At 42.5% G+C, this 25,206-nt stretch overlaps 2 protein-coding genes across 2 annotated transcripts in view; both read left to right on the top strand.

Annotated features, from left to right (window-relative positions):
- Nucleotides 1–357: 357 nt before the first annotated feature.
- On the top strand, nucleotides 358–5,039 carry FPGT (fucose-1-phosphate guanylyltransferase; the record flags this gene model as incomplete). Its single annotated transcript, XM_082002647.1, has 4 exons — nucleotides 358–840; nucleotides 986–1,153; nucleotides 2,639–2,731; nucleotides 3,592–5,039. Exons 1-4 carry the CDS (start codon nucleotides 762–764, stop codon nucleotides 5,037–5,039), a joined length of 1,788 nt encoding a protein of 595 aa, XP_081858773.1. The 5' UTR covers nucleotides 358–761.
- A 10,813-nt stretch (nucleotides 5,040–15,852) lies between these two features.
- Nucleotides 15,853–25,206, top strand: part of LOC309407182 (serine/threonine-protein kinase TNNI3K) — a gene marked incomplete at both ends in the record, with an annotated part of 90,685 nt that continues 81,331 nt past the window's right edge. The window contains 4 exons of the mRNA XM_082002646.1: nucleotides 15,853–15,892; nucleotides 16,521–16,629; nucleotides 22,417–22,502; nucleotides 24,060–24,157. Of these exons, the coding sequence (XP_081858772.1) occupies nucleotides 15,853–15,892; nucleotides 16,521–16,629; nucleotides 22,417–22,502; nucleotides 24,060–24,157 (333 nt within the window). The remainder of the gene's footprint in view (nucleotides 15,893–16,520; nucleotides 16,630–22,416; nucleotides 22,503–24,059; nucleotides 24,158–25,206) is intronic.

A 25,206-nucleotide genomic window follows, 5' to 3' on the forward strand; every position in this document is an offset into this window, starting at 1 on the left:
CGATGATCTCATTCTACAAACACACAGCATAAAGGCATCAGCCCTGGGGAAACCCAACCCTTCGGCTCCGAGCTCAGCACAGGACCTGCATTTTGCAGCAGAAAGCATTTCCAGATTTGAGCCCACATGTATGAATGTATTTTCTGCAAGTCGTAGAGCCAAAAAGAATGGGAGGAAAACTCCTTTCCTTAAAAATCCTCGTTTGCATTAAATAACCCAGGGCCAGGGCAGTCGACGTGCGGGCAAGGTGCACCGCTGAGCAGGCGCACTCAGCGGCCACGCACAGCTCCAGCCAGGCCAGCCAGCAGAAGGGCTGCCTTTTCCCTCCGAACAAAACGCCACTTGCAGCACCTTTACACTCGAGAACTTGGTGAATAGGTACTATTAAAAAAAAAAAGGAGGGGGGCGGGGGAGAACAGAGCGCAGAGCAGGCGAGCGTGGTGGCCGCGCAGAAAAGGCCTTGGTCCAGCCCGTCAGCCAGGCCCCTTCACCACCAGAGACCGGGAAGGCACCGCTTCACCGGGACGCCGACGCCCAGGGCGGGCGCAGCGGCGGCCTTTCTCCGCTGGCCAACGGGCAGGCCCGCCCCCGCGCCTGAGCTCGCAGCCGGTTCTTCCCGTGCGAACCGAGCGCGGAGCTCGGCCCCGGCCAGCCCGCCCCGCCGGGCCCCGCCCCGGGTCCCAGCCCGGCTCTTCCGGGTCGGGCGCTCCGGGCCAGCCGCACGCGGCGGCGGCAGCGCGGCCCCGGGACGCGGCGCGGCCATGCTGGCGGCGGGCGAGCGGAGCGCGGCGCGGCGGGAGGCCACGGGGCGGCGGCTGGCGCGGTTCGCGGCGCTCAGAGGTGGGGCGGGCGGGGGACCCGGCCCGGCCGAGCGGCCTGCGGCGCGGGGCCGCGGAGGCCCTGCAGGCCGGGTGTGCCCTCCCTGGCCTCGGGACGGCTCGGGCGGGGTCGGCGCTGCCTGACGCGGGTGCCGCTCTGCCGACAGGGAAGGCCGCCCGCCCCGGAGAGTTTTGGGACGTCGTGGCGGTGACGGCCGCCGACGCGGAGCAGGCGCTCGCCTACCGACAGCAGCTGGCTGAGAAGCTGGGCAGAAATGAGCTGCCGCTGGCGGTTCGGTACCACGTCTTTGTGGATCCACCCGGACCGAAAATCGGTGGGCAGCCGGCCGCCTCTTCGTTCTCGGGGGGGCGGCGATTGCCCGGGGCAAGCGTGGGGCGGCGCCTCGGGTGGCTGCGGCGGCTGCAGGGGGCGGGCAGCGGCTCCGCGGCGCTGGGCCCGCCGCGCCCGCCCGGTGAGCGGGGCTGCCCCGGCTGCGGCCCCGCCAGCTGCAGCCGGGCTTGGCGTAGACCCGAGAAGAAGGAGGAACGGCGGCCTGCGGGGCGTGCGGCTTGTGCTGCCGCTTGCGCCGTCTCTTCCCGCCATCCACGTGCGCTCGTGTAGCGCGCCTGGAGAGCGCTGCGCCTTCGGTCAGGTGGAAGCAGAGGGCTGGCTGTGCCCGGCAGCTGCCTCCCGCAGTGGGACGGCTCCAAAATGCTGCTGAAGTCCGAAGGATTAATTAAGCGAGAAATGTAGGTTCTGATGCCATTCAGTAGTGCCTAGTTTTGATGCAGTAGTGCAGCTGCCAGCAGCACGGGCTGGCTGCTTTCTCGGACTTAACGTAAGTTAATTCTGGCCGTTACACTCCCCGTTGTACTCCCTGGGACACCGTGGTGGTGTGGAATTAGTGCATCGATGATGCTGTGCGGCTCCTCTGAGCGTATCCCGTGGAATACAGAATAACACTAACTCATGTTTTTTATAAAGTCATACTTCTCACCTCAACCTGATTGTTTAAATTTAAACCGTTTGAATATGTTTTAATATATTGCCCAATGCGCAGCAAAAACCTAGAAGGAAGTAGTCTGACCGGCCGCAATACCATCCTATAATACATGTTCACTTTGATGTACACGGTAACTAATCTCAGTAGTCTGTCTGCAGTGTGGAATAGGCACAGATTAATTTTCAAAAATTTAGCAGTTATAAGTTGCAGGAGCACATAAAAATATCCCAAACTATTTCCTCATATCCTGAACATTTTTCCTTATTTCATATTGTAAATGTCAGAAGTACTTTTGTACGCCTGCTTCGAAGCAGTAGTGAACCCGTGTGTGACTTGTTTCCTGCTGGAGCTAGTTTTCATGGTTAGGTTACAGCCTGCTGAAACGATGAAACGCTTCAAATGCTGGGGCTGTGCAGAGAGCAGCTGGAAGGGGAAAACACGGTATTTTCCCAAGAGCTGTCTACTCAAGATGCCTTCCCCTCTGAGGGCAAAGGGCTTCCAGAGTGACTGTCCATCACCTTCTTTGCATGATTTTATCAACTACAATACAGTAGAAAGACTGTTTGGCCGGAACTGGTTTATGAAATTTCAGATAGATACCTGTGCATCCATTGATACTCGGTTTGTTTAAAAGATCATCTCTGCATTCATAAAGGCTTTTTTAAAAATAAATTACACTTTCTACAGCAGAAGGCAGCATTTAAAAACATGCCTTCTGATCCCCCTGCCACAGCTCTAGATGCCAGTATGCTTCGCGTGTCAATGCAGATCTTATTGGTGCTCTTTTCAGCAGACACTAAAATATTTTTTCTTTAGGAAATGGTGGATCAACACTTCATGTTCTTCAATGCTTGGAAGATCTGTATGGTGATAAATGGACTTCTTTCGTTGTCCTGCTAATTCATTCTGGTAAACTCTATTTTACATTTCACACTCTAAAGCTGTACACCTTTCCCCCCTGCCCCTAAAAATAATAACAATGGCAGAGTCAGAGTTCTGAAATACAGTTCCCTCAGAAAAGTAATTCCAGATGTATCTGATCTGATCATTTGAATTTAGATGGATACTTATGAGATGCTACTGTCACTTAAGTGTTTCTTGTCAGCACTTAAGTTGTTCAATCAAACAGTGGAAATAGAAGCGTAATTCAGAGTGTAATTCAGTGTCTGAGTTAAGCTCCTGCCTTGAAATACCTATTTAAGGAGCATGGCCCTCTCTGTAGGGGACCTAGGGGTGCTCATAACTACAGGCAGACTGAACATTGCCTTCATGTCCAATTAGTCAGAACAATTCCAAAAGGTGCATCAGTTTTGCGGAGGAGAAAGAAACCAGGTAATAACAAGTCACCTGACCAAAACCACTGCTTATTTGACTTATCTCCAACTTAAAATTCCCAGCAGGGGTGCAGGGGTCCTTTTTTCCAAGTGAAAAAGAGGTATTATGTGCTTTCTTCACTTCAATTATAGACAGGTGGTCCATATTCCAGCTCTGAAGCAAACTAAAGGTAATGAAATCAACCACAGTTTTAATGTAAGCTATTTAAGGCATGCTAAATTTTGGATATAAGGTCAGATCTGCTTTGAGAAATGTTTGAAGAAGAATGATTGATGATTTTTTTACATCTGTCATTTTTCTGAGGAATACTTAGTATATGACCAAGCCGGGGGGGGGTTATACCTTTGTGTATATCTAAAATAGCTGTATAGGCTTAGGTTTTGCTTACTTATATACAGTGTCTCTGCATAATTAAAAATGTCTTTTTCTTCAAGGTGGTTACAGTCAACGCTTACCAAATGCAAGTGCACTGGGAAAGATTTTCACTGCTTTGCCTTTCGGCGATCCTATTTACCAGATGTTGGAACTGAAGCTCGCCATGTACATTGATTTCCCCAGTCACATGAAACCAGGAATTCTTATTACATGTTCGGATGACATAGAACTTTACAGCACTGGAGTTACAGAAACCATCACATTTGATAAACCCGGATTTACCGCATTAGCTCACCCCTCAGATTTGACAGTTGGAACCACTCATGGAGTATTTGTTTTAGATCCATCCAGTTTTTCAGGGAAGGGACTTGAATACACGTCTTGCCATCATTTCCTGCACAAGCCTGATATTGAGACGATGCGCCAGTGTGGCGCAGTATGTGTAAGAGGGAATTATTCTCAGCTAAGTTCCTCTGGAGACCACAGTGACTCAGAAATGGACTCGGAGTGTGTGTATACAGACAGTATATTTTACATGGATCATAGCATTGCGAAACAATTACTGGCATTCTATAAGCAGATGGGCGCTCTTTGCTGTGAAATAGATGCATATGGTGACTTCCTCCAGGCCCTGGGACCTGGAGCCACTCAAGATTACACAAAAAATACCAGTAATGTCACAAAAGAGGAATCGCAGTTAGTAGAAGTACGGCAGAAGCTATACTCCCTTCTGAAAGGAACTACGCTTAATGTTATAGTCCTAAACAACTCTAAGTTCTATCACATTGGAACTACTGAAGAGTATTTGTTTCATTTTACATCTGATAGCAAACTGAAATTTGAGCTTGACTTACTGTCCGTGGCGTTTAGCATCTTTTCTGACAAAGCCAAGACCTTGGATCAATCAGCAAGTATCATTCAAAGCATACTTGAGCCGGGATGTTCTATAGGACCTGGGTCCGTTATTGAATACTCTAGAATTGGACCTGAAGTCTCAGTAGGGAAGAACAGCATTATTAGTGGCTCGTACATCAGTCTGAAGGTAGACATACCTTCAAACTGCTTTCTGAGTTCATTAAGTATAAAAATTAAGGACGAAGTAAAGTATGTGAGTATGGTGTTTAGTGTAGAAGACGACTTGAAAAAGAGTGTGAAATTGTTGTCTGATATACATTCACTCCAGTTTTTTGGAGCCAGCTTACTAGAATGCTTGGACCTCTGGGGTGTAAAGGTTTCAGACCAGCTCTTCTCCAGTGAGAACACACGTTTGGGGTTGTGGACTGTTAGGATTTTCCCTGTTTGTTCTACTTTAAGTGAATCAGTTAGAATGTCGCTAAAAATGTTAAATTCTGTGCAGCACATGTCACCTTTTAAACTGAATGGCTTTAAGCTCTTGTCTGTTGAAGAAATGCTCACCTACAAAGATGTAGAAGACATGCTGAAGTTTAGGAAGCAAATTTATGACGAAATCTGTCTGCAAAGACTAAAAGAGAAGTCTGATTTGTAGAAGGAGCAGTACTTGAACAAATTTCCTGTTTTCATTGGTGGATGATCACTTCCCAGCTTGTAAAAATTTTAAGGAAAAAGGTTCACAGATCTTTTCTCTGATTTCATTGAAGTAGAAATAACGAAATTGCATTAACAACGTTGTGGTAGCGTAACATTAATAATGCAGCACATGCAGATAAACTATTCTTTTGATGAAAGAAGTAATGAAATATTTCAGATCTCCAAAAACACTAACTGGTCTTTTCTTGGGGTGCACATTATTATGTTTTGTAGTCTGTCAGTAAGAATATGATATAGAACAAATGAATTAGAAATTTGACTGAAAACTGCTTTAAAAGTTTTTCAGAGTAGAACATCAGCTCCAGCAACGTGGAATGATATAGCAATAACTTATGTTTCTCTCCTTTCATGCTGCCTTTTTACAGTAATGTCTCAAATAGATAGAGATACATTTATTGAAAGTACTTTTTAAATCAAGACATCTTGTCTTAAGCATTAATCATTTTCTTTCTCTTTTTTTTTTCATTTTGTAATTTTTTTTATACTTTCTTGTTTTTCATCAAGAGGAAAAACAGATTTGCATGAGAGATCATTCTTTCCCTTGTGGGCTAATAATATTGGGGTCAAAACCTGGCATCAAGACATACTAATTTTTTTTTTTTTTTTTTTTGGCGCTGTTAGTCATTTGGAAGCTGGTAGTTTGGTTGGGCAGCTACCAACTTTTTGTTATCCACAGATTTACTGATATGTGCCATGGGAAAACCTGCGTTTCTCATTTCTGTGAACTGAACTGCCAGGATCCTTGGAGTGATGCTTAATCCTCATGCAGACCACTGGAGTAAGCAACAGAGAGGTTAACTGTTGTGAGTGGTACCAGGATGCACATCTTCAGAGAAAACACACAATATCTATTCTCTCTTCCCGTTCTCCACCCTGTACTAATAAAGGTGTCCTTTCATTTTTAGTTTAGGTGCCAAACATCCAAATAGATAAATTGCTTTTTATACTTTCTGTTCTGGCCTGAGCAAAAAGGAAAGTGCCTTCTTTTATGTGTACAACTTTAAATGTACTTTTCTCTGTTCCCTCTTCACCACCCTCCTTTTTTAAAAATATGGGAAGTATCGTGCTAGGTCATGCATGCTGCATCTAGCCCCGTATTCTGTCTTAGGCTGTGGCACCACGAAGGTGCTGTGCAAGGAGAGCGCACAAGCCTATCCAGTTCCCTGATCCTCTTTGTTTTCAACAGCTCATTACGTAAACAATCAGCATATACTTAAGTACTACAAGGTGGAAAAAAGCTTGTTCATACTAAGTTTATATTCAGATATCTCAAATCATTTATTGTTAATTTTGCTTCTATAATGACTGCATTTTTAATTTTTCCATTTCATGCTATTTTTAAGAATGTGCTGTGTATTATATCAATGTAATTTGACTGTAAACACAACGCATCTTTTTCTTTTGTGTTTACCGATGGGTTTTCATGTTTTATTTAATGTACCATTATAGCAGTGTTTATCTCCCTACTGACTGAATTCCCTAATGGCATCTTTCTTATGCCACCTACAAGACAGTAGTGTAATATCTCATTAATTATCCAAGCTGGTTTAACCTTCACCAAGTTTCTTCTTCATTGATAGAGAAACCTTTCAAGCGACACGGTATTTTTCCTGAGGATCTCTTCTAAGCAGGAAGAAATACAAAGGAGCTAGACATGGAGGTTGGGAATTGCTGAGGTTGACTTCAAAGGAATAAGGAGAATTTCTAATCAAACAGAGGTTTTAAAAGTCATTATAAAATACTAGTTTAATAATGGAAATAGCAGTACATTTGAGAACATTAAAGTCCAAGACAAATGCGTAAAGTCACAAATTAGAAGTAGTCATAGAACATGGAGCATGAGATTGTGGTTTGTGTATCATCCTATCTGCATAATCTTTTCATTTATTGTTAGATTATACAAAATGTTTTGGGAAAAACAAATGTTTGACATATACTTCGCATCTTCAGTTGGAGGTCAGACTTCGTTCTTAAAAGAATTCCCTGGTGATTGCTTTACTGCTAGACAATCTTTCTGGATGTTTAGTAACAGTAAAACAAAGTTGCATTCTTTTAACATGATTATTCACTTTGTTAGAATTTATTGCATTTATTCTAAATTCCTGAAGTACTATGTATTGATTGCATTTCTGAACGCAATCTAGATATAAATAGAAAATGAATTTGCTTCTGACAGATAAGTAATGGGGAAAAAGAATGAGGAAAAGCATACTGACTAAGCGGCTTTTGGAAAGTTGGGGTAGACTTGATCAAATAGCAGCTGCTATGGTCTTGGAAGCAGTGTTCTTGTAAGAAAAAGAAAAGAACTACAGTAGAGTGGAACACTGGTCGTAGTCTTAGACTACCATGCCTGATGCCTGGGTCAACAGGCTGCTCAGGCTTTGCCAGTCCTCCAAGTGCTCAAGGAAGAGCTGGTACTTTGAGTATTTCTTAAATTTTCTTCCCTGGTGTGCTGCTGTCCTGCCCTGGACTGCTCAGATGTGCTGGCCCAGCTGCAACCAGGATGGGTGAGAAGTAACTATGCACACCCCTGCAGAAAGTAGCCTAGTATCCTCTGGGATGTGCTACCCGTTACTGTCATTCCTTAACCTAGCCTCTGTGTCAGGATAATCCACGTCACTATGAAACGGTAAGTGTTACACAAAAATTCTGTCACTCCAACACACTCTGGTGGAGAGTCACTGTGTGTGATTTGACAGGTCGGTAATCTGCACCGGTAATCCTTGCGCTCGACAGCCTGCGGCTCTGACCGGAAACCCATAAACCCAGGCTCACACTGGTGGTAAGCGGTGTGAGCCTGGTGGGGGCTCGTTAGGGTCTGCAAAGAAGCCTGGCACGTGCGAATAATGAACACTCATAAAAACCCCAGGTCTGCACAATTTACAGGTAACTGCTGGAAAGCTCAGTTGCGACTTTCTCACCAAGGGCAATAGCACTTTCACTGTGCTTAGTCCTGCTGTCAGGGACCTAAATGAGGAAAACTAGAGATGTGCTGAAAGTATTTGGCCACAGCCCTAGAGAACGTGGCTGTACTAGAGGCAGGGCACAGAAGAGCTGCATGTTGGCTCTCCTCAAAACATGGAATTTTTCCTGTTCGTCATCTTCTCTTCCGCTGTGCAGTTTGTAGAGCGCAGCCGTGTGAAGCCATTGCTGAAACAAACTGTGTCTGTGTTTCTGAACAGAACAAATGCTGTCAGATGCTGCTTTATAGCTTTTAAAATGTGTAATTGAGTTGAATAGCTTCTAGCTAAACACTTCAGCAAGGAGCTGGAAATACTTTCTTGGCCTTTGAATAAAGGCCTAAGATACCTTTTTTTGTGAAGCATGTGATGTCCAGCCCCATCTAACTGTTCTTAGCAGCATGTCAGTGAATAGCCCTGCCAGGAAATAAAACATCTAGATCTTGAGGCAAAGAACTTAAAAAAAAATCTGTTGTAATGGAGTAAGTGTAGATTTGATTTACTAATGTAAGAAACATTAGACTGCTTTAAGTCTTTATGACACTCCGCGCTTTCCTTTCACAGTAAATATTTTTGTCTCAAATTTTAGAAAGCAGATTTTGGTCAATATTAGTCACAGGTAATGTCACCATGCTTAATGAATTTATTCCAAAGGTATTGAAATATCTGGGTTTGTAATATTTTTCCTTTTTAAAGGACAATCAAATTTAATGTAATATAAGAATAGAAAACATTAAAAATTATATTTTATTTAATACAGATTAATAGTATTAATTATTTTTCCATGTGTTTTTATATCATATAGGGTAATGTATGTGCATATTCACACGCACATTCTGTAAATTCATTCTAGGACTCCACACTTAGGAATAAGCACATATATATAAGCTTCCACTAATTTCCACTGAGCCACAGGAAGCGTGTGTTTGCCCATTAAATTTCTAATGCATCCATAATCCTTTGTGGACTTTCTTACTACCAATAAAGTTATCATTGTGAAGTAAAAGATTAGAAAGTTTATGGAAATACTCAGAGAAAAAGGACCATGCCGTAGAGGATGTTAGTGCGTGAAGATTGATTATGGTATTGGCAATTCAGGGATCCATCTGTCCAGGGCTGGTGGAATTTAAAATTTAAAATACACATCCATTATACTTTAATGAATTTTTTGGAAAGGATTTAGTGGACACGAGGCATATTTTTCTGCAGGCTCTTTTATGAGTTTTAAATGCTGAAACGTGGCTTCACCCTGTCAAGCTACAGAAAGTAGCTGTTTTGTTGATTGTCCTCTATCAGCTTCAGAATAAAATCTGAAAACCTGGAATGAATTTTCTATTTCATTGAAGTCACTAGGATTTTTGCTTTTGATTTTGCCTCTGGCACGCATGTTGATGGAGTAAATGTTTCTAGAGTCCCTCGGGGACAGGAATCTCTGAAGTACAAGAACTGCAGAGCTCTCGTTGAGCATCCTGCCAGTGAGCGTTACAACCCTGCATATACCTGCCAAACCTTCGCTACCTACTGCACCTTGCTGGGCAGCTTGTTGAGTTCTGTGGGGCACTGGGAGAGCCCAGGGTCGGTACGCAAAGAAAGCGCTGGAGCTGCAGAACGCAGAAGTAGCTGCAAGGAGAACAGTTAGTCTGTAGTGGATGGAATGTCATTTTTGAGTTAACGGGATAATTCTGTCGAAGGAGAGAGAGAAAGAGGAGATGACAGATAAGCGAGTATTTGTATGGATCCTTGATGACACATTTGAAAAATAATTTCTTTATTTAGGCATGAGATAACTCTTTGCTGTATGTATTGCAGCTATTTATGAAGTGTGCATGTTTTTTAGCTATAACAAATTCCAGTCCTTAAAACAAGGACTATGTTATAGCGTGATCAACTCTTATTAAAATCAAAACAACTTCAGACTGGTCACTTCCTGACAATAATAATCTAAGTTTGATGTACACAATATGGGTGTGTATTTTATTCATATTGCATTTTACAAACTTTAGCTAATCTTTCTTTTTCACAGTCTGCAGTTAAGGTAGATGACAACAATTTTCTCATGCAACCAGTTGGGATAAACTTGTCCCAAGGAAATTGAGAGCCTTGTGCAAGGCCACACAGTAAAACTTAACAGCTAGAAAATAGTGATTATGAGGTTGCTGGTTTCTAGTATCAGATTCTTAAAACAAGACCATTGTGGCATCCTGGCCCATGATTTCCCTCCAGTCTGAGTAATAAAGGATGCAACGCTGAAAATGGCAGTCAGGTAGGACCTTCTAAGAACAGGAGGCATCTACTGAAATTTGGAGTTTGATTTTGACTAAGGCTTATTGAGTTTCCTAGGTGGATGCAGTTTTCATACGGGCCTCTAGGTCATTGCCTGGCTCCGTTTATCCCGAAATGCAACTCAGGCTGGTACAGTCTCAAATAAAGCCAAGATGAGTGTTTAATGATTTTATTCATGTCAGCTTCCTTTAATTAGTTTTGTTGTGTAGTGCAATAATAGGGCTCATAATGAACATCATTTTAATGATTTCCCTGAATGCTTTGAGAGCATGCTATAATGAACAGAGATTTAGCCATACTGTATATATTACACTATGAAATTTGAGAGAGGAGGATTATTTCAGTAACCTTTTAGTCAGGAAAATGAAATCTGAGAAATTGGGCACTTAAAAAAGCACACAAGGGAAGGCAGCTGAAGTAAAAATGAGCAGCTGAAAGATATCTGTGCCAGAAGGATTTGGGGAGCTGATGAAAGAAAATAAGCTCCAACATTCATTTGGATCTGCGTAGAAATGTTCCTGACTTGGACAGGTAGTTTGTCTGTACTGGAGCTCAGCGGTTCCAGCCTCTTGTTCCTAAATCTCTGGTGCAACAGCTTCATTTTCTCTTCTCTGCACATGTGGAAAATTAATCCCTGTGCAAATGCCACTGCAGCATTGTGAGAGCAAAAATAGCAGTACTATTCTTCTGTACACTTCTTTTAACCCGCTGCCACAGAGAAGCCACTGTAAACACCCGTTTCCTCATATGGGCTACAGAGTTCCTTGTACTTTACTTGCATAAAAATGTGTTTTCTTTTAACGTCCTTTTCATTTTCTCTGACATACCTGAATGTCACCAGAATGACACTGAAATGTATAGGAGCAACTTACAGCCTCTCGAAGTAAATGATAGATATGCATATGTTCTAATTAGCTTGAAATAAAGATAATTTCAAAAGACTTAATCCTGTAAAGCCTCCCTGTGAAGGACATTTAAAACCAGAAATGGGGAAAGAATTTTTCATGTTTCTCTTGTAAGATTCAACATGACAACTGCATGTTCCAAATATAAAACTGCAATAAAACTTCTAAAAAATTAATCAAAGAAATTTGTACACCTCGGTATTCTGTAAACATTACATCTGACACTTTACTTACTGAAAAACATTGCTGTTGACATTTTAGTGCTACTTGTATAGATGTTAGTTAGAACTGGCCTAACATAGTAGTCAGTGCAGTTATTGCTTACTTCTCTGTTTGGAAACGGTCTGCCAACAGGCTCTGCAATTATTATTAATTTTTGCCTTTTTTTCTATCCCTCATTTCAGTTGTTCTGCAACTGCTTCATGTAGCCTATGACGTGAATGCTTCAAGAATTCACCTGGAAGTTGCTTTCATGATGAACAAAGCTGTTGTGTTGACTTACCGGGTTATCCTCCTGTGCTGTAGTTTCCAGTCATCTTCCCTGAGTGTCCATATGAATGAATCTTCATCCACACAAGCGTTTACGAAGAGCGAGTAAAAATAGGATATAGAAACTGATGACTTCTTTTTGATATATTTTTCATAAAGTAGATCGGAATACAACATAAACAATATGCAAGGTATTTACTTCTTTTAAAGCAAATCATTTTATCTCTATCTTGTCATGGAAATTTAATGCTCTTACTTTATAAAGCTGCTGTATTAAAATGCGTTTTCTGTGCGGAAGTGAACAGAACGTTCCTCGGAGGCTCTCTGGAGTCTGTCTTGGTCCTCTTTCTGTCATAGTGTGCTCGATCTGGATGGAAGAAAAGTCTTGTTCTTCAGGCCCCAAGGAGTGCCAAAACCTACGTTCTCAATTCCAGGTGTTTCTTCCTGGCGTCTCACTCCCTGTCGTGAGACATCACCGCTCACCTCACATCTGCTGGAGTGTCGCACTTCCGTCACCTGGACTTTCCACCAAGCTTGCAACTGCCCTCAGAGCGGCTGGGTCCCCACTCCGGTTACAGTCACAGCGTGGGCGCCTCGCCTTGCTTCCCGTCAGCCTGCCTCACCTCATGTGCCGCACCTCTCCTGCCGCCACCGCGCCCCGCCGCAGCGCTCGGCACCTCCCCTCCCGTCTCAGCATGCCTCACTGCGCTGCACCTTGCCTCACGCCATCTTGGCGCACCTCTTCTCGCCCCGCCGTGTCCCACCAGGCCTCTCCCCACCTTGTCTCACCACTGCTTACGTCACTGCTCTGGGGCTTGCCTCACAGCACCCCACCACGTATCCCGCCCCGCTGCTCTGTGCCTCGCCTCACCTCCACGCGCGGCACCTCTCCTCAGCTTACGGCACCTCGCCTCGGCACTCCCGCGCCTTGCCTCCGCACACCTCACCTCGCCACTCTTCACCTCGCCACTCTTCAGCTCGCCGTCGTCGTGCTCCTTGCTTTGCCTCGCCTCGCTTCTCCTTTAGCTGCTGTTGAAAGCCTTTTCCCTCCTCTCCTCCCTGCAGGCCGTGCCTCAGCAGCCGAGGGAGCGGGCCCGAGGCGCTGCCCATGGCGTGTGGGGCTGGCACAGCCCCTCGCCAGGCGCTGGCCACAGCCCTGGGATTTCCCCAGAGACAGCAGGAGCTGCAGCACCAAAGCCAGGCAGAAAAGGGGGGGCTCCCTGGGCCCAGGAGCTATCACGGGTCTGTTTCAGGCTACCCCATGATTTTTACCTAAACTGACAAACTTCCATTTTGGATTGTCCTGTGCATCCAAGCCCCTAAGTGACAGCAGGCTGAAGCCAAGCCCTTCTGAAGCCCTAGTGTGCATGGAGCAGCTAGGTCACCGCCATGACGAGTGCCTCGCCACGGTCAGGGTACCGCCGACTCCTCCGCGGTACCCCAGCTCTCCCTCCAGCTCAGCTGCGCGGCCCACAGCAGCTGGCAGCTGCTACCGGCTCCCGTGAATGAACCTGAGCTGCCTTCACAGCAGCAGCTGCAGGCGAGGTTTGCTAAGGGCAGGCAATGGCACCACGCAGCGCTCCCGGTATCTTCTGCGTCCCTGGCGTGCGAGGCAGTGCTGAGGGCTGCCCCGCAGTGAGACGCGGCTGCAGGCTGTGTGGAGGCGCAGCACGCCTGAAGGCAGAGCCGTTCCAGGTGACGGGCGCCGGTGCCGCTTCCGTGCCGCCCCACTGCCAGGCAGCTGGCGCAGGAGGCGTGGAGCAGAGCATAACGTGGTGCTGCATGCACGTGCGTGGTGGAAGGGGAAAGCCGAGTCTGAGACGCCTGAGAACTGACAGAACCGAGTTCAGCCGCACCTGCAGCAGAGACTCTGCAGAGACTTGAACAAGCCGCCATGGCGGCCATGACAGCCGCTGAGCCACCCCGTGTCAGAGCCTGGAACCCCCAGCTGACCCAGCTGCAGGCCCTTCTTTCAGAGCGGCTCCTGAAAGCACCAGCTGTGAAGAAAAAGGCTGATCTATCTTATCTGACAATCAAAGGTAAAAATCCTGTCCTGCATGAGTGGATCAGAAGATGTTCAGGAAGCTCCACTGCTATGAGAAGACAAAACGTGTCCGTTGCTGAGCCCCTGCCTGGGAGGGAGGTGTGTGCTGGCGCATGTGCCCGGGCAGGCCTTCTCGCCCCGAACTCTCCAGCGGGTGGGAGAGACGGCCAAAACGCTTGTCTTTGGCTGCATTTTAGGCATCCGAAGAAAAACAAACAGCGCTCCGCTGATAAAAGCGGTGGGAGAAGAGACACCCATCTGGCCGCTGCCTTTCCAGCTCTTCCAGTTGCTTGGCAACTAGATGTGGAGGATCAGCTACGGGGCTGGTGCCTTTTTGCAAATATTGGTTGAAAACCACAGGGCATGTTGTCAAAGCAGCTCGAAGTCTTCTGAAATACAGCCTTGGTTTTATGTGTAAATCAGTGCAAATAAATGGATGAGCTCGTGCTGTGTTGGGAATTATCACAGGAGTGCAAGTTTGTTTACAATCGGATGCAATATGTTGAAGATTTTATGTTATGTGTATTATGGTGACATATCTTCTTGCCTGAAATCCTTAACTAAGAAAACTAAGAGCTTGTACACAGAACAGCTGTCAAGGTCAATCAACACACTTTAAATATACAAATATATAAATATATAACCTATAAATCTATAAATACATACACAGATGTGTATGTGTATATACTTATAGACATACATGTATATAAAATAAGTAACAAAAAGAAAAGAAAAAGGAGGAAGAGACACATACAGAAACGATCATGAATCCCATAAGTGCCTGGGAAAATACGTGTAAAGTAGTTGCATGTCACAGACAACACAGGGAAGTGGATCCGCAAGGGGTAGACCAGACGAGCAGATCTGTGCTAACCAGATCACTGAGGCGATTTGGTCTGTGCGAGTGAGAAGCAGGGTTATTTTGCTATTAACCAATCTTTCACAGTTCTTAAGCACAGGCTCTTACAGGGATGCATCAGTACACACAGTCCAGCTGAATTTTGTCGCGATTTGTTTGCACCTATGTGTACACGCACAGAGCCCAGTTGCCTCAGTTCACCCTTCCAGCTAGCCAGATCATCGGGTTTTACTACGTTACTGTCACATTGGATCCAAGATAAAATACTAACAAACAGGACAAATTCTATTGAGCACAGGATTTAGTTATGTATCTGTGTGGATCCTGGTCCTCAGCTGTCTTGTACATGGTCTGCTTGGAATAGGAACAAGGCAGCTTGCTGGTGTCCTCATTCGCTGCTGGAGAACTGTACCTAGAGCAGGAACAGCGGCAAAACGGCCTCCAGAGTCCCTCCCCTCTTCCTCAGTCTGGCCCAGCTTCCCCCAGGTCACGTCCTTCATAGGCACCCCGATGGCCGGGGTAGCCGGCCGCGCTGCTGCTGCCTCTGGGTGCGAGGAGGTTCTGCATGTGCCCGCAGGAGAGCACAAACCGAGCTCCGAACGGCCAGCTCATTTCCCAGTCTTACTCGGCGAGATTCCCTTGGCGTAACAGCGTGTATGAATACTACCAAACTGCAAAAAGCCAACATCCTCTGGTACGACGCAATTTGCACTCCCTAACTAGAATACCCAGATGCTCCAAAGCCATCCCCTGTGCTAGGGTACATTTTAATGTTAGGAGTTGAGATCACCGCTGGCATCCCCAAACTGGGCACCCCCAAACTGGGCACCCCCAGCACTCCTCGGGGATCCTGGAAGTACGCTTGGGATTCAGCTTCTTACATTCCTTTTTCTCTACAGAATTGGTAGCAAGCCGCGAAATTACCCACTTCCCACCAGTTTTAGGTATTCACCAGCTGAAAGCAAATGTTTCTGTCGAAACAGACAGGAGATTTTTAAGCAAGCTGATTAGGTACCTTCATTATTTTTTTATAGTTGACAGCACAGACTGTTTTGCTCCGTGTCATTGTTGCATGACATTCCATTTGGCACAGGGTTTATTTTTAGCCAGAGACTATCAAAAGTATTTTTCAGTAGGACTGTCACTGCTCTTGAACAAGGAATCATATTACTGCAAGAACTTTGCTGAAACAAAGAAGATATATTGGACAAATGGGAAATTATAAATCTAGACCAACCCAAACCTGCACTGGTAACTAATGTTGCTTTTTTAAATGCAATATACCATACATCCATCTACAAGAAGCAAATGATATTTCAGGAAATAACTCATTGCTAATTTACTCTTGAGTTCAAGGATGAGGTATTGTACTGTTCTTGGTTTACAAGAAGAATGGCTTAACCCAAATTGCATATACAGTCTGTAAAAGAAGACAAAAGCTAGTAAATGAAAATTTCTTTGTGCAGTCATATAAGATCATATTAACTTAGAGATTTAACTCGTACTTCATTAGAAAAACTTTTAAACTTCCAACCTTTTTATGCTGTGTGTCTATGCTAAGATTTAGGAAATAAGAACTAACAAATGCAACCTAAGGTTTAAGTTTTCTCTTGTTCAAGTTAAAAATATTTCTGATAAGAATTCATATGTATTAGTTGTCTATGAAATCAGTATATATGTGTCTATACTGGTTGCAGCAAGAATGGTTTAATAGCTGTAATATTTTAAACTTTCATAGTTTAATAGAAAAATATATGAAAAAGTATACAATCGGATCTTTAAAAATCAAGTGCTTTGGTTACTGGAACATAATGATTTGAGTTCCTGGTTTTTATTTGTTTTGAAGTGTTTTATGAATCAGGGGTGTTTTTTTTGTTAGATGAGTGGAAGAAGAAGGTTAGTGAATCGTATGCTATCATCATAGAACGATTAGAAGATGACCTGCAAATCAAAGAAAAGGAGCTGGCGGAACTGAAGCATGTTTTTAGGTAAAATGTTCTGGAAACCTGTTTATGAATTTCTTTCAAATGAGTATTTGCTATTAAGCAGTGTTTTTAGTTTCAGGATTTTCTTATGGAAGGAGTTTCTCTCGTATGGAATGCATGTTCTTTAATGTCTATTTTTGGGAATATGTCATTACAGTTCTGGGCCAGAGTCCCACAGCATAGTACCAAAATTAGCAGCTGTTAAATACTAATGCAAATATTTTATAAAAAACCCTATATACTTTTGTAAATGAATTAGCTTTAATGGGATGTCTAATTTTGTCGTGTGCTTTTCAGTTTTGCTGATGTTTTTCTTCAGACAGAGATATTGGTGAAGTAACAAACTTTAAACACAAAAGCAGATTAACTTCTGAAAGTGGATTTCAAATTCATGATTGTAATCACTTTCTCAGGACAGCACATGCTAACCACCGAGTTCACCCAACCAAGTAACGTACTTACATGTTCATTATCTGAAAAGCTCAAATAGAGAAAACACCCAGCTCCTTGACTGTGAGTAAGTTAAGTAAATGATCAGGTAAATAATTTCAGACATCAAAACCACTTGAGAAAATAGGGGATTCTAATCAGAAATAAATCACAAGCTCAGAAAAGCCAAACTGGTCATATAAACTGTTCATCATGCTCACTTTCAGCCAGCATAATTATCACCGTTTGAGCCTGTTCAGTGGAAGACGACATTGGGCTTTCACTGCGATATGCTGGCCACTTTGGCCACGATCCAGTGAAGTACTTCGGTACTCGCCTCATTTTAAGCCTGTTTAGTAGTAAAACTAATTACCTTAACAAATTAGAGCCAGAGTACTCTCTGTTTTAGTTAAGGGAGAGAGCTGAGTATGTGGTGAAAGTGCTTAACTCCCGCATTAGGCATAAGAAAAAAGAAACAATTAACTTCACAGTTAGCAGACCTTTGGCAGTTCAGCTATCATCAACGTTACTGCCCTGTACCAGTTTACTTACGATGTCAGCCAAACTCTTCTTTTTCGATAAAGAGCACTGCTTTTTTCCATGGAAGGAGTGGGAATTAATGATAGTGGGGACTTTGCATTGGAAAGGCTTTTTTTTCAGTCAGGCTTGAGGAATCAGCCATGATTTCAGTTCCAAAAGCTGCCTTCACCCATGAGTAATGAAATCAGTCAGATTTTGTGAGTATCTAAAATCCAAATCTGGCCTGTGTAAAAAACAGTCTTGACTATATGAAAAACTTTTCTACAGTAGCAGTGGCTATTTTCGTAAGACTTCTCATCTCCGAAGCAGCAGAGGAATTAATAGGTTTTTTTCCCATTATTAAAACTAAACCATTTATTAAAAAGTGTTAGGACTGAGAAACTGGTTGGTAGTTGGAAGCTAAGGCAAAGAAGGTAATTTGCCTGATGGAAATGAAATAAGCAGCTGTTAAAGTCCCTAAAAAGACCACCCTAAAAATAAAAAGTCAGACTTTCATTTCCCTAAAACATGCAATTGTGTCTTCAGAAAGGAATTAGGAGGACCATAGATAAAACCGTGCCCTGAGTGTAGTCATTTGAGCTAGCTGCCGGTTTCAGTATAGCCTTGTAATCGCAGCTTTTACTACATAAAACTTTCCTTGCAACATTTTCTAACAAAAACATTAACATTTTGCCAGTTTAAAAGGACTGAGATCATATTAAAATTGAATATCATTAAGAAAACAAACTGGAACTTTTTTATTTTTATTATTTTTCAAACTGGGAGAAGAGGAAAATTTAAATATGTAGGTAAAATGGTAAAACCCGGGTTCTTAACCACACATTAAGTGCTAGGAATGTGATTTTTTAACGTTATTCTAAAGATGAAAATTGAAGCAGGAGACATAACTTTACAGCATGATAATATTCTGTGATTTTTGAGGCTCGCAGAATTCATCCTTCAAACAAAGCAATCCAGTCCCCCTTGCAGTCACCGCAGTGCGTCGATACGTACGGTGTGTACGTGCCTGCATACCCAACATGGTACAGCAAAGACAAGTTAACTACAAGGGCTTGTTTCCCAGAACCTGGAATTTATTTTTCCCTCAATTGCCCCTGTGAAGGAAAACCTGAAGAACAGATGAGCCTTATATCACTATCATTAATCACAGTATGTCAGAGAAGAATTGCACAAAGATAAAACGTATTTGACGAATGAGATTTTATTTTTACTGAGCAAAACATTTTCCACATTAGTAAAGTGGAAGTGGTGGATGATGGCCTGTCACCAAACAAAGGTAAATGTGACTATAATGTGTGAAAGAAATGTTCCATGCAGAACCAGTTTACATTTAGGACATAAAAAAAGAGCTTCCTTAACACATGATACCCGTCTTCTAAGGAACACATATGAGAATCTAGAGTGATGTAAGAATTAATCAACTGAGGCACACGATTTTGGCAAAATAAGTCAAATTTTTGCTTTTATAAATAAATGCTATGCTCTGTTTTTATCAGGACCATATCCTTTTCAAATCATGCACTGTTCCTAAACATTATAAAACACTCAGTATTGATAGCAGGCAGCCAGGAGTTTCCATCAGAGTGGTCTTTCTGACAAAAAGTTTTTTCCAAAAAGCTGGTTTTCATGAGAAAATAAAGTCAAAATTGCTCACAAGGAAAACATTTAATTTTTACATATTTAATATTTATAGAATCATAGAATGGTTTGGGTTGGAAGGAACCTTAAAGATCATCTAGTTCCAACCCCCCTGCCATGGGCAGGGACACCTTCCACTAGACCAGGTTGCTCACCGCCCCGTCCAACCTGCCCTTGAACACTTCCAGGGATGGGGCAGCCACAACTTCCCCGGGCAACCTGTTGCAGTGCCTCGCCACCCTTAATTTCACCCTTAATTTCATTTAAGTTGAGTTAGAATTGCTGAATTATTTACTTACCAGCACAATACTTTGTACGTCTGTAATTCACACCACCCTTTTCTCCTGTGGACGGACATCCCTGGAGGACCGCTCCGCCGGCGCCGCAGAACGGTGCTCCTCATTCTGCCCAGTCCCGCAGGGCTTGCAGGGGTGGAGGCACGGGGTGCCCCAGCGCGGAGCAGGTCCTGTGCTGGAGCCTGCCCTCTGAAGAACCACGCAGAGCCCGGGCTCCCGCTGCCAGGGGCTGTCCTGTGTCACCCCGCAGGGTCGCAGCTCTCAAGCCACTCCGCTAGACTGGAAAAGTAACTTTCGCATTCTGGAAGTTAAAATGGTTTATTTCAAAATAAAACCCAGAAAAATGCGGAGGTTTAACATTTCCAAATTGATTTTGTCACACTTTATGAAAAAGAACAGGAAAGCACAGGTTTTATTCCTGGTTTAGAATGATAACATACATTGAATAAGCGGAATTTCTTTTAGGACAGGCTTAACTAAGAGAACAGAAGTAGACACAAGTCTCTGGCTTTGTCTGCATTATAAATTCTATTCAAAGAATAAATTATTTAAATATTTATTGCAAGAAAAGGCCTAAGTGTCACCTTGCTTAACAGGGGTCGTCTTGCTAAGGGGAGCTTTTCATAGGTTTGTATTTTAAAAGGAGAGAGAGGTACTAAAAGCTTGTTTTTAATTGTGCCCATGTTAAATATGTTTAATAGTGCTACCCACTCAGGGTGGATTTATAGATATACAGACCTAAGTGTTCTGCTAAACCATGATCTTTTACTGAGTGGAAAAAACCCCAAACTTCTGTTGACAGACCAAAATCGGCATTCTCCACAAAAATATTAATTGCTATGTGTATTTAATTTTCAACAAACATAATTATTTAGAATGTTTGGCGGAGCAGTAACAAGTCAATCTGTGCCAAAGGAAAACCATGAGACTTGACGTCAAAAGCTAAAATGTTCAAGTATGGTAATCATTTAACGATCTGTAAGTAAAAAGAGAGTGATTATTTTCCTTCCACTTTTCAGAGGCTCTCTTCACTGTTTGAAAAGTAAATGCAACACTTCAGGCATTCAGGAGCTTTGCAATAAAGCTAGAATGCATGTTTAGGTAGGACTCATAACCAGAAGTGGGTATAGCTCTAGCTACGGAGAGGTTACCGCTCTCTCGTAATATGGTGGGCATTAACTGTGTGAACTAGGGACGTCCAGTCACTTGTCCACAATCTTACACAAAGATACCGTTCGTGTTTCTTTGTCAAACTCGAAGCATCTTTAGGTCACTACCCGTTCGCTTTACTGCCAGCTTTTCTGGATTTATTTTATGAAGCACTTTATTTTTGAGCTTCGATAGGTGTTGTATGACAGGAAAAGGAGAATGAAAATTAATGAATTATAAAATTGCACAGGTTGTAACATTTTTACGGGTTGGCATTTTTTTGCTAAAAAAGAAGAGAGCATCAAATACAAATGCTGAATGTCTTTTTTAATGTGTCAGACTTGGTATGGGTACTATTTAAAAGTTATTATAGTCAAAATCTATTAATAATAATTACTTCATTTTAATTTTCATTTCATCCTTGTGTGGCCTAGAAAGCACTATGAAATCATTAAGTTATATGAAAATGTAACACTGTACCAAAAATGTGGAAGAAAATGAAACATTAAATTTGGCTTCATTTTGCGGTGTCACAATATGTAAGTGACATTTAGTTGTCTGAGAATTTTAAGTGCAAACGTGCCTTTCCTTAGGAGGATGTGAGTACAAACTGTAAGAGTTTAATTGTTTATTTCACAGAAATACTTGACTACAAGTTAATGGGAAGTCAAAATGAGGATCTATAAATTATTTTAAAATTCTATTCTAATATATCATATTCGAGTGCAATAAACCAAGCAGAAAAACAGCAGTATAAAATCACAGCAGTCTGCTGAGCATTACGGGGTCCACGCTCCTTCCGATGCCTTAAAGAAACCGTTGGTCATGTGTGCTTTGAGCAAAGGTGAGGGTCCCGTCCTGGCACAGCTTCGCCCCTGCCTCACTCCAGCCCCTCCGGTCCTGTCCTCTCAGACCTCAGACAGAATCACAGAATCACTAAGGTTGGAAAGGACCTTCAAGATCATCAAGCCCAACTGCTAACCCAACGCCACCATGCCCACTAAACCGTGTCCCGAAGCGCCACATCCACATGTTTTTTGAACGCTTAATGACACTCGCGATCTGCCCAGGACTTAGCGTGCCATCAGCGCTGCAAAGCCTCAGCCAGAAATGTAGCTTTTGGAAAGACTACCTCATTCCTCAAAATGCTTTAGAAACATTTCCCCTTTAGTCATTGCCAAACTTTTGTTGGAGCTGTGGTTACCTTCCTTCCGTGGATGTGCTTCTGTGGTGTTCTCACAGAAACGTTTCGTGTGCCAGTTGTGTAGAGTTTCGATGATCTCATCTGGGGAACGGAAACTTTCTTTCTGAAAGGCTTCTTCTGGTTATTCTTTTTACTTAGCTTGTTTGTCTCTAGTTCTCTGCATGTCCTGCTCATCATTTTAGAACAAATACACAATTTTTTAAAATACTTATTAATTATTACTGCGTCGATAAAGAAACTGGGTTTGTATGATTTATTTACATTTCTAAAAAGTCCTCTTTTTTTCTCTAATTTAGCTGAATTTAGAATGTATGTACTGTGACTGAATAGCAGGTTTGTTCAGAAAACAATAAAACTGGACTACTCACTTGACATCAGTAAAGTATTTCTAGATTTAGAGTGTAAACTGGTATAAATTTAGCCCTGTGTCTAAAAAAAATTTATATTGAGATTTCTCTTTTAAATTTTTTCCATATGAAAGAAGCTGTGCTAAAGGATGAAAACTGTAATCATCTGTAAAATCTCTTTTTTCAGCTCTGATGAAGCCTTCTGCAAAGTCAATTTAAATTACCGCACAGAAAATGGACTCTCTCTTCTTCATTTGTGTTGCATATGTGCAGGTGTGTACTTGAAATATGATGTTCTTTAAACATTTTATTTACATGGCTACTGATTTGTTCTAATAGCTGTCAGCAAGGTTATATTTTCAGTTAATTTCTTTCTGTGTTGTCCTTGTTGACAGTTGGATAAGCATCTATAAATATTCCTCTAAACTCTGTTACCAAGGGGGTTGAATCAAGTTACACTGAACCCCATCATAGCTGATTCTTCAGTCCAAGAAAAGTTGTGGTTGATAATGTAGCATGTTTTACTACAGGTCTTCAACTGATTCAAAATTACTTGCTATATGCATTAGTTAATCAATTCATACTCGTCATATAGTATTGCTCTACATTTCTGTATTCTGTACGTGGTATAGAATTCAGGCTAGGGAGCTAGTTTTAGCAATGCTTTGCCATACATCTATTTTTCTAGCATAATGAAAATACCTGTGTTTTATTTCTTGGTGATTAAAAGAAGAACAACTCAAATGCCTCAATGAAAAATACCAGCTGATAGAATTTTTGCAGATAGCAAATCAGAATACACAGGAAAAGAGTGCAAGATGTCTTCTGGGGTGTTCATAAAAGCACACTAATGGTGGAATTTTCCACTCTGATCCACATTGCTGCTCTGTTATCCACGTAGTGAGTCATTAGTTCATGCACACACTTTGCACTTGTTATACAATTTTCAAAAGAAATTGGCTGAGAGAAGCAAAAAGCATTTTACCCTAAGGTTTCAGCTCTGCAAAGCATTTACTAATAACATGCTTAAATTATTTGCTCAATCCTAGTCAGGTGCTATCATGAAGGAGGACCTGATCCTGCACTGCTGAAAACCGAGTGGATCTTTACCCTTAATTTCAGAGAGTGCAAGATCATATCCAAAGATGACATCGGTACGTGGTAACATTGGAGCGATTGGTGGGGTTGCTGAGAGGAGGTTTGAGAAAACATACACGTTAATTAGTTAGGTACAGTATGTGAACACTTGAAGGAGGGAGAGAATCTATTAGATCTGGCATTGTCCTTGATTACTGTCCTAAGTATTCAGAAGGCAGATATATTTTCCGAGATCATCACCGTGCATCAGAAAGGTAAAAGTACAGCTACTTGCCCATGCTGACGTTCATTCGCACCCCTCAGAACGACTGTCTCTGTATAATGTTGAGTGGAGAGCGAGAGCAGTGCTTCCACTTTGAAAGGGCAAAGGAGGTAAGTGTCTGAGAGACCAGAGATTCTGGAAGCACCTGTTAGTTCATGGAGTTCTTTGCAGCATGGTCTGGATAAAAGAGGACTTTGCTTCTTTAGATGTTCAACTATCCTTAACAAATCTTTATTAAAGTGTGAACAAACAGTAAGCCAGTACCTGGCCAGATCTGCAACTGCCCCAGTGGCTAAGGAGACGGCGCTTTATTCCATTTTGAGGTTTCACGAGATATATTTTATGATTTGCCTCAGGTCAGCAGATGAGCCACCTATTTTTCTTTGCTTCCAAACTGACACAGAAGCTTCTTACTTCATCTGCACGTTCTTTTCTGTAAATGACTTTGTTTTCCAATTTTCTTTCTAAAGGTAACAAATCACATATTAGAACGCTGATGCTAAAAGGACTGCGCCCATCCAGATTAACAAGAAATGGATTTACAGCTCTGCACTTGGCAGCTTATAAGGTAAATTATTTTGAATAGAATTGATGGAAAGATATCAGAACTGAGCAGCTTATTTTTCTGAACTATCTAGTTGAACACTCTAGTTGCTACTTCTGGTGAAAATATAAGTATCACATTTACGAGGCGTAGGAAAATGACCTGTAAAGAGTCCATGCACAGGAAATCAGCATGTGCTTTTGCAATATCATCCATGAGGATCTGATATTGCCTTGGAAATATTGATCAAATCATGCAATGCAACTCGACATAGAGGAGTGCTCTTTTTATTATTATAGCTATTAATAGAAGCAATCTCAAAGGACTTTATTTTACCATTTCTCTCTTTTTTGCTTCTTTTTCATTGTTCATCCTCAAGTTCCACATTCAGCTTCAATATTAATTTTCTTCACTATTATATTTATCTTTTAAGACTCAACAATAACAGTAGCAAGGATTAAAGTGAACAGTCAACATTTTCCTAAAGAACTGTTATGATTCTTATTTTGAGATGGAGCATCTTAGAAAGTTAATCCATGTATAGGCTAGCCCCAAAAGCACTTAGCTTTTTAGAGGGAACTCAGACCAAATTTAGGAGTTTATATTCTAGTCTGTAATGTTCAAGCTTTATATGTCCCATAGGTGCCACAAGGTCATAACAGCCTCTTCTGCATTCTGATTTGCCGTATGTTCAAAGCTGATAGAAGGTTAAGTAGGTTGGCACCTGTGTGCTGCGCTTGAGCCGTGAGTGATATTCCTCACGGATGTGGTAGATGGTCTTTAATCCAAATACCCAATTCCAAATGCAGCAGCAGTTGTGACAGTCACAATCATTCTCCCACCCGGAGGAAGAGGAGATGGTTTGCCTTCTATTAGGAAATAATCTGATGATTAGAATATTTGTCCAGAGAGAAGAACAAAGTCTCTCGTGGAGAGAATTCAAACTCATATTGCCAATCAGCAAGCTATGGCTGTCCTGCAGTGAGCATGCACTCAGTTTTCCGGTGGAAATGAACAGGAGGGTCATTAGACAGGGAGAGCGAAGGGAAAGCCTTCTAGGTTGAGTAACGACA

This window comes from Phaethon aethereus (assembly GCF_964289735.1).
Source record: "Phaethon aethereus genome assembly, chromosome: 8".
Classification (NCBI taxonomy): domain Eukaryota; kingdom Metazoa; phylum Chordata; class Aves; order Phaethontiformes; family Phaethontidae; genus Phaethon; species Phaethon aethereus.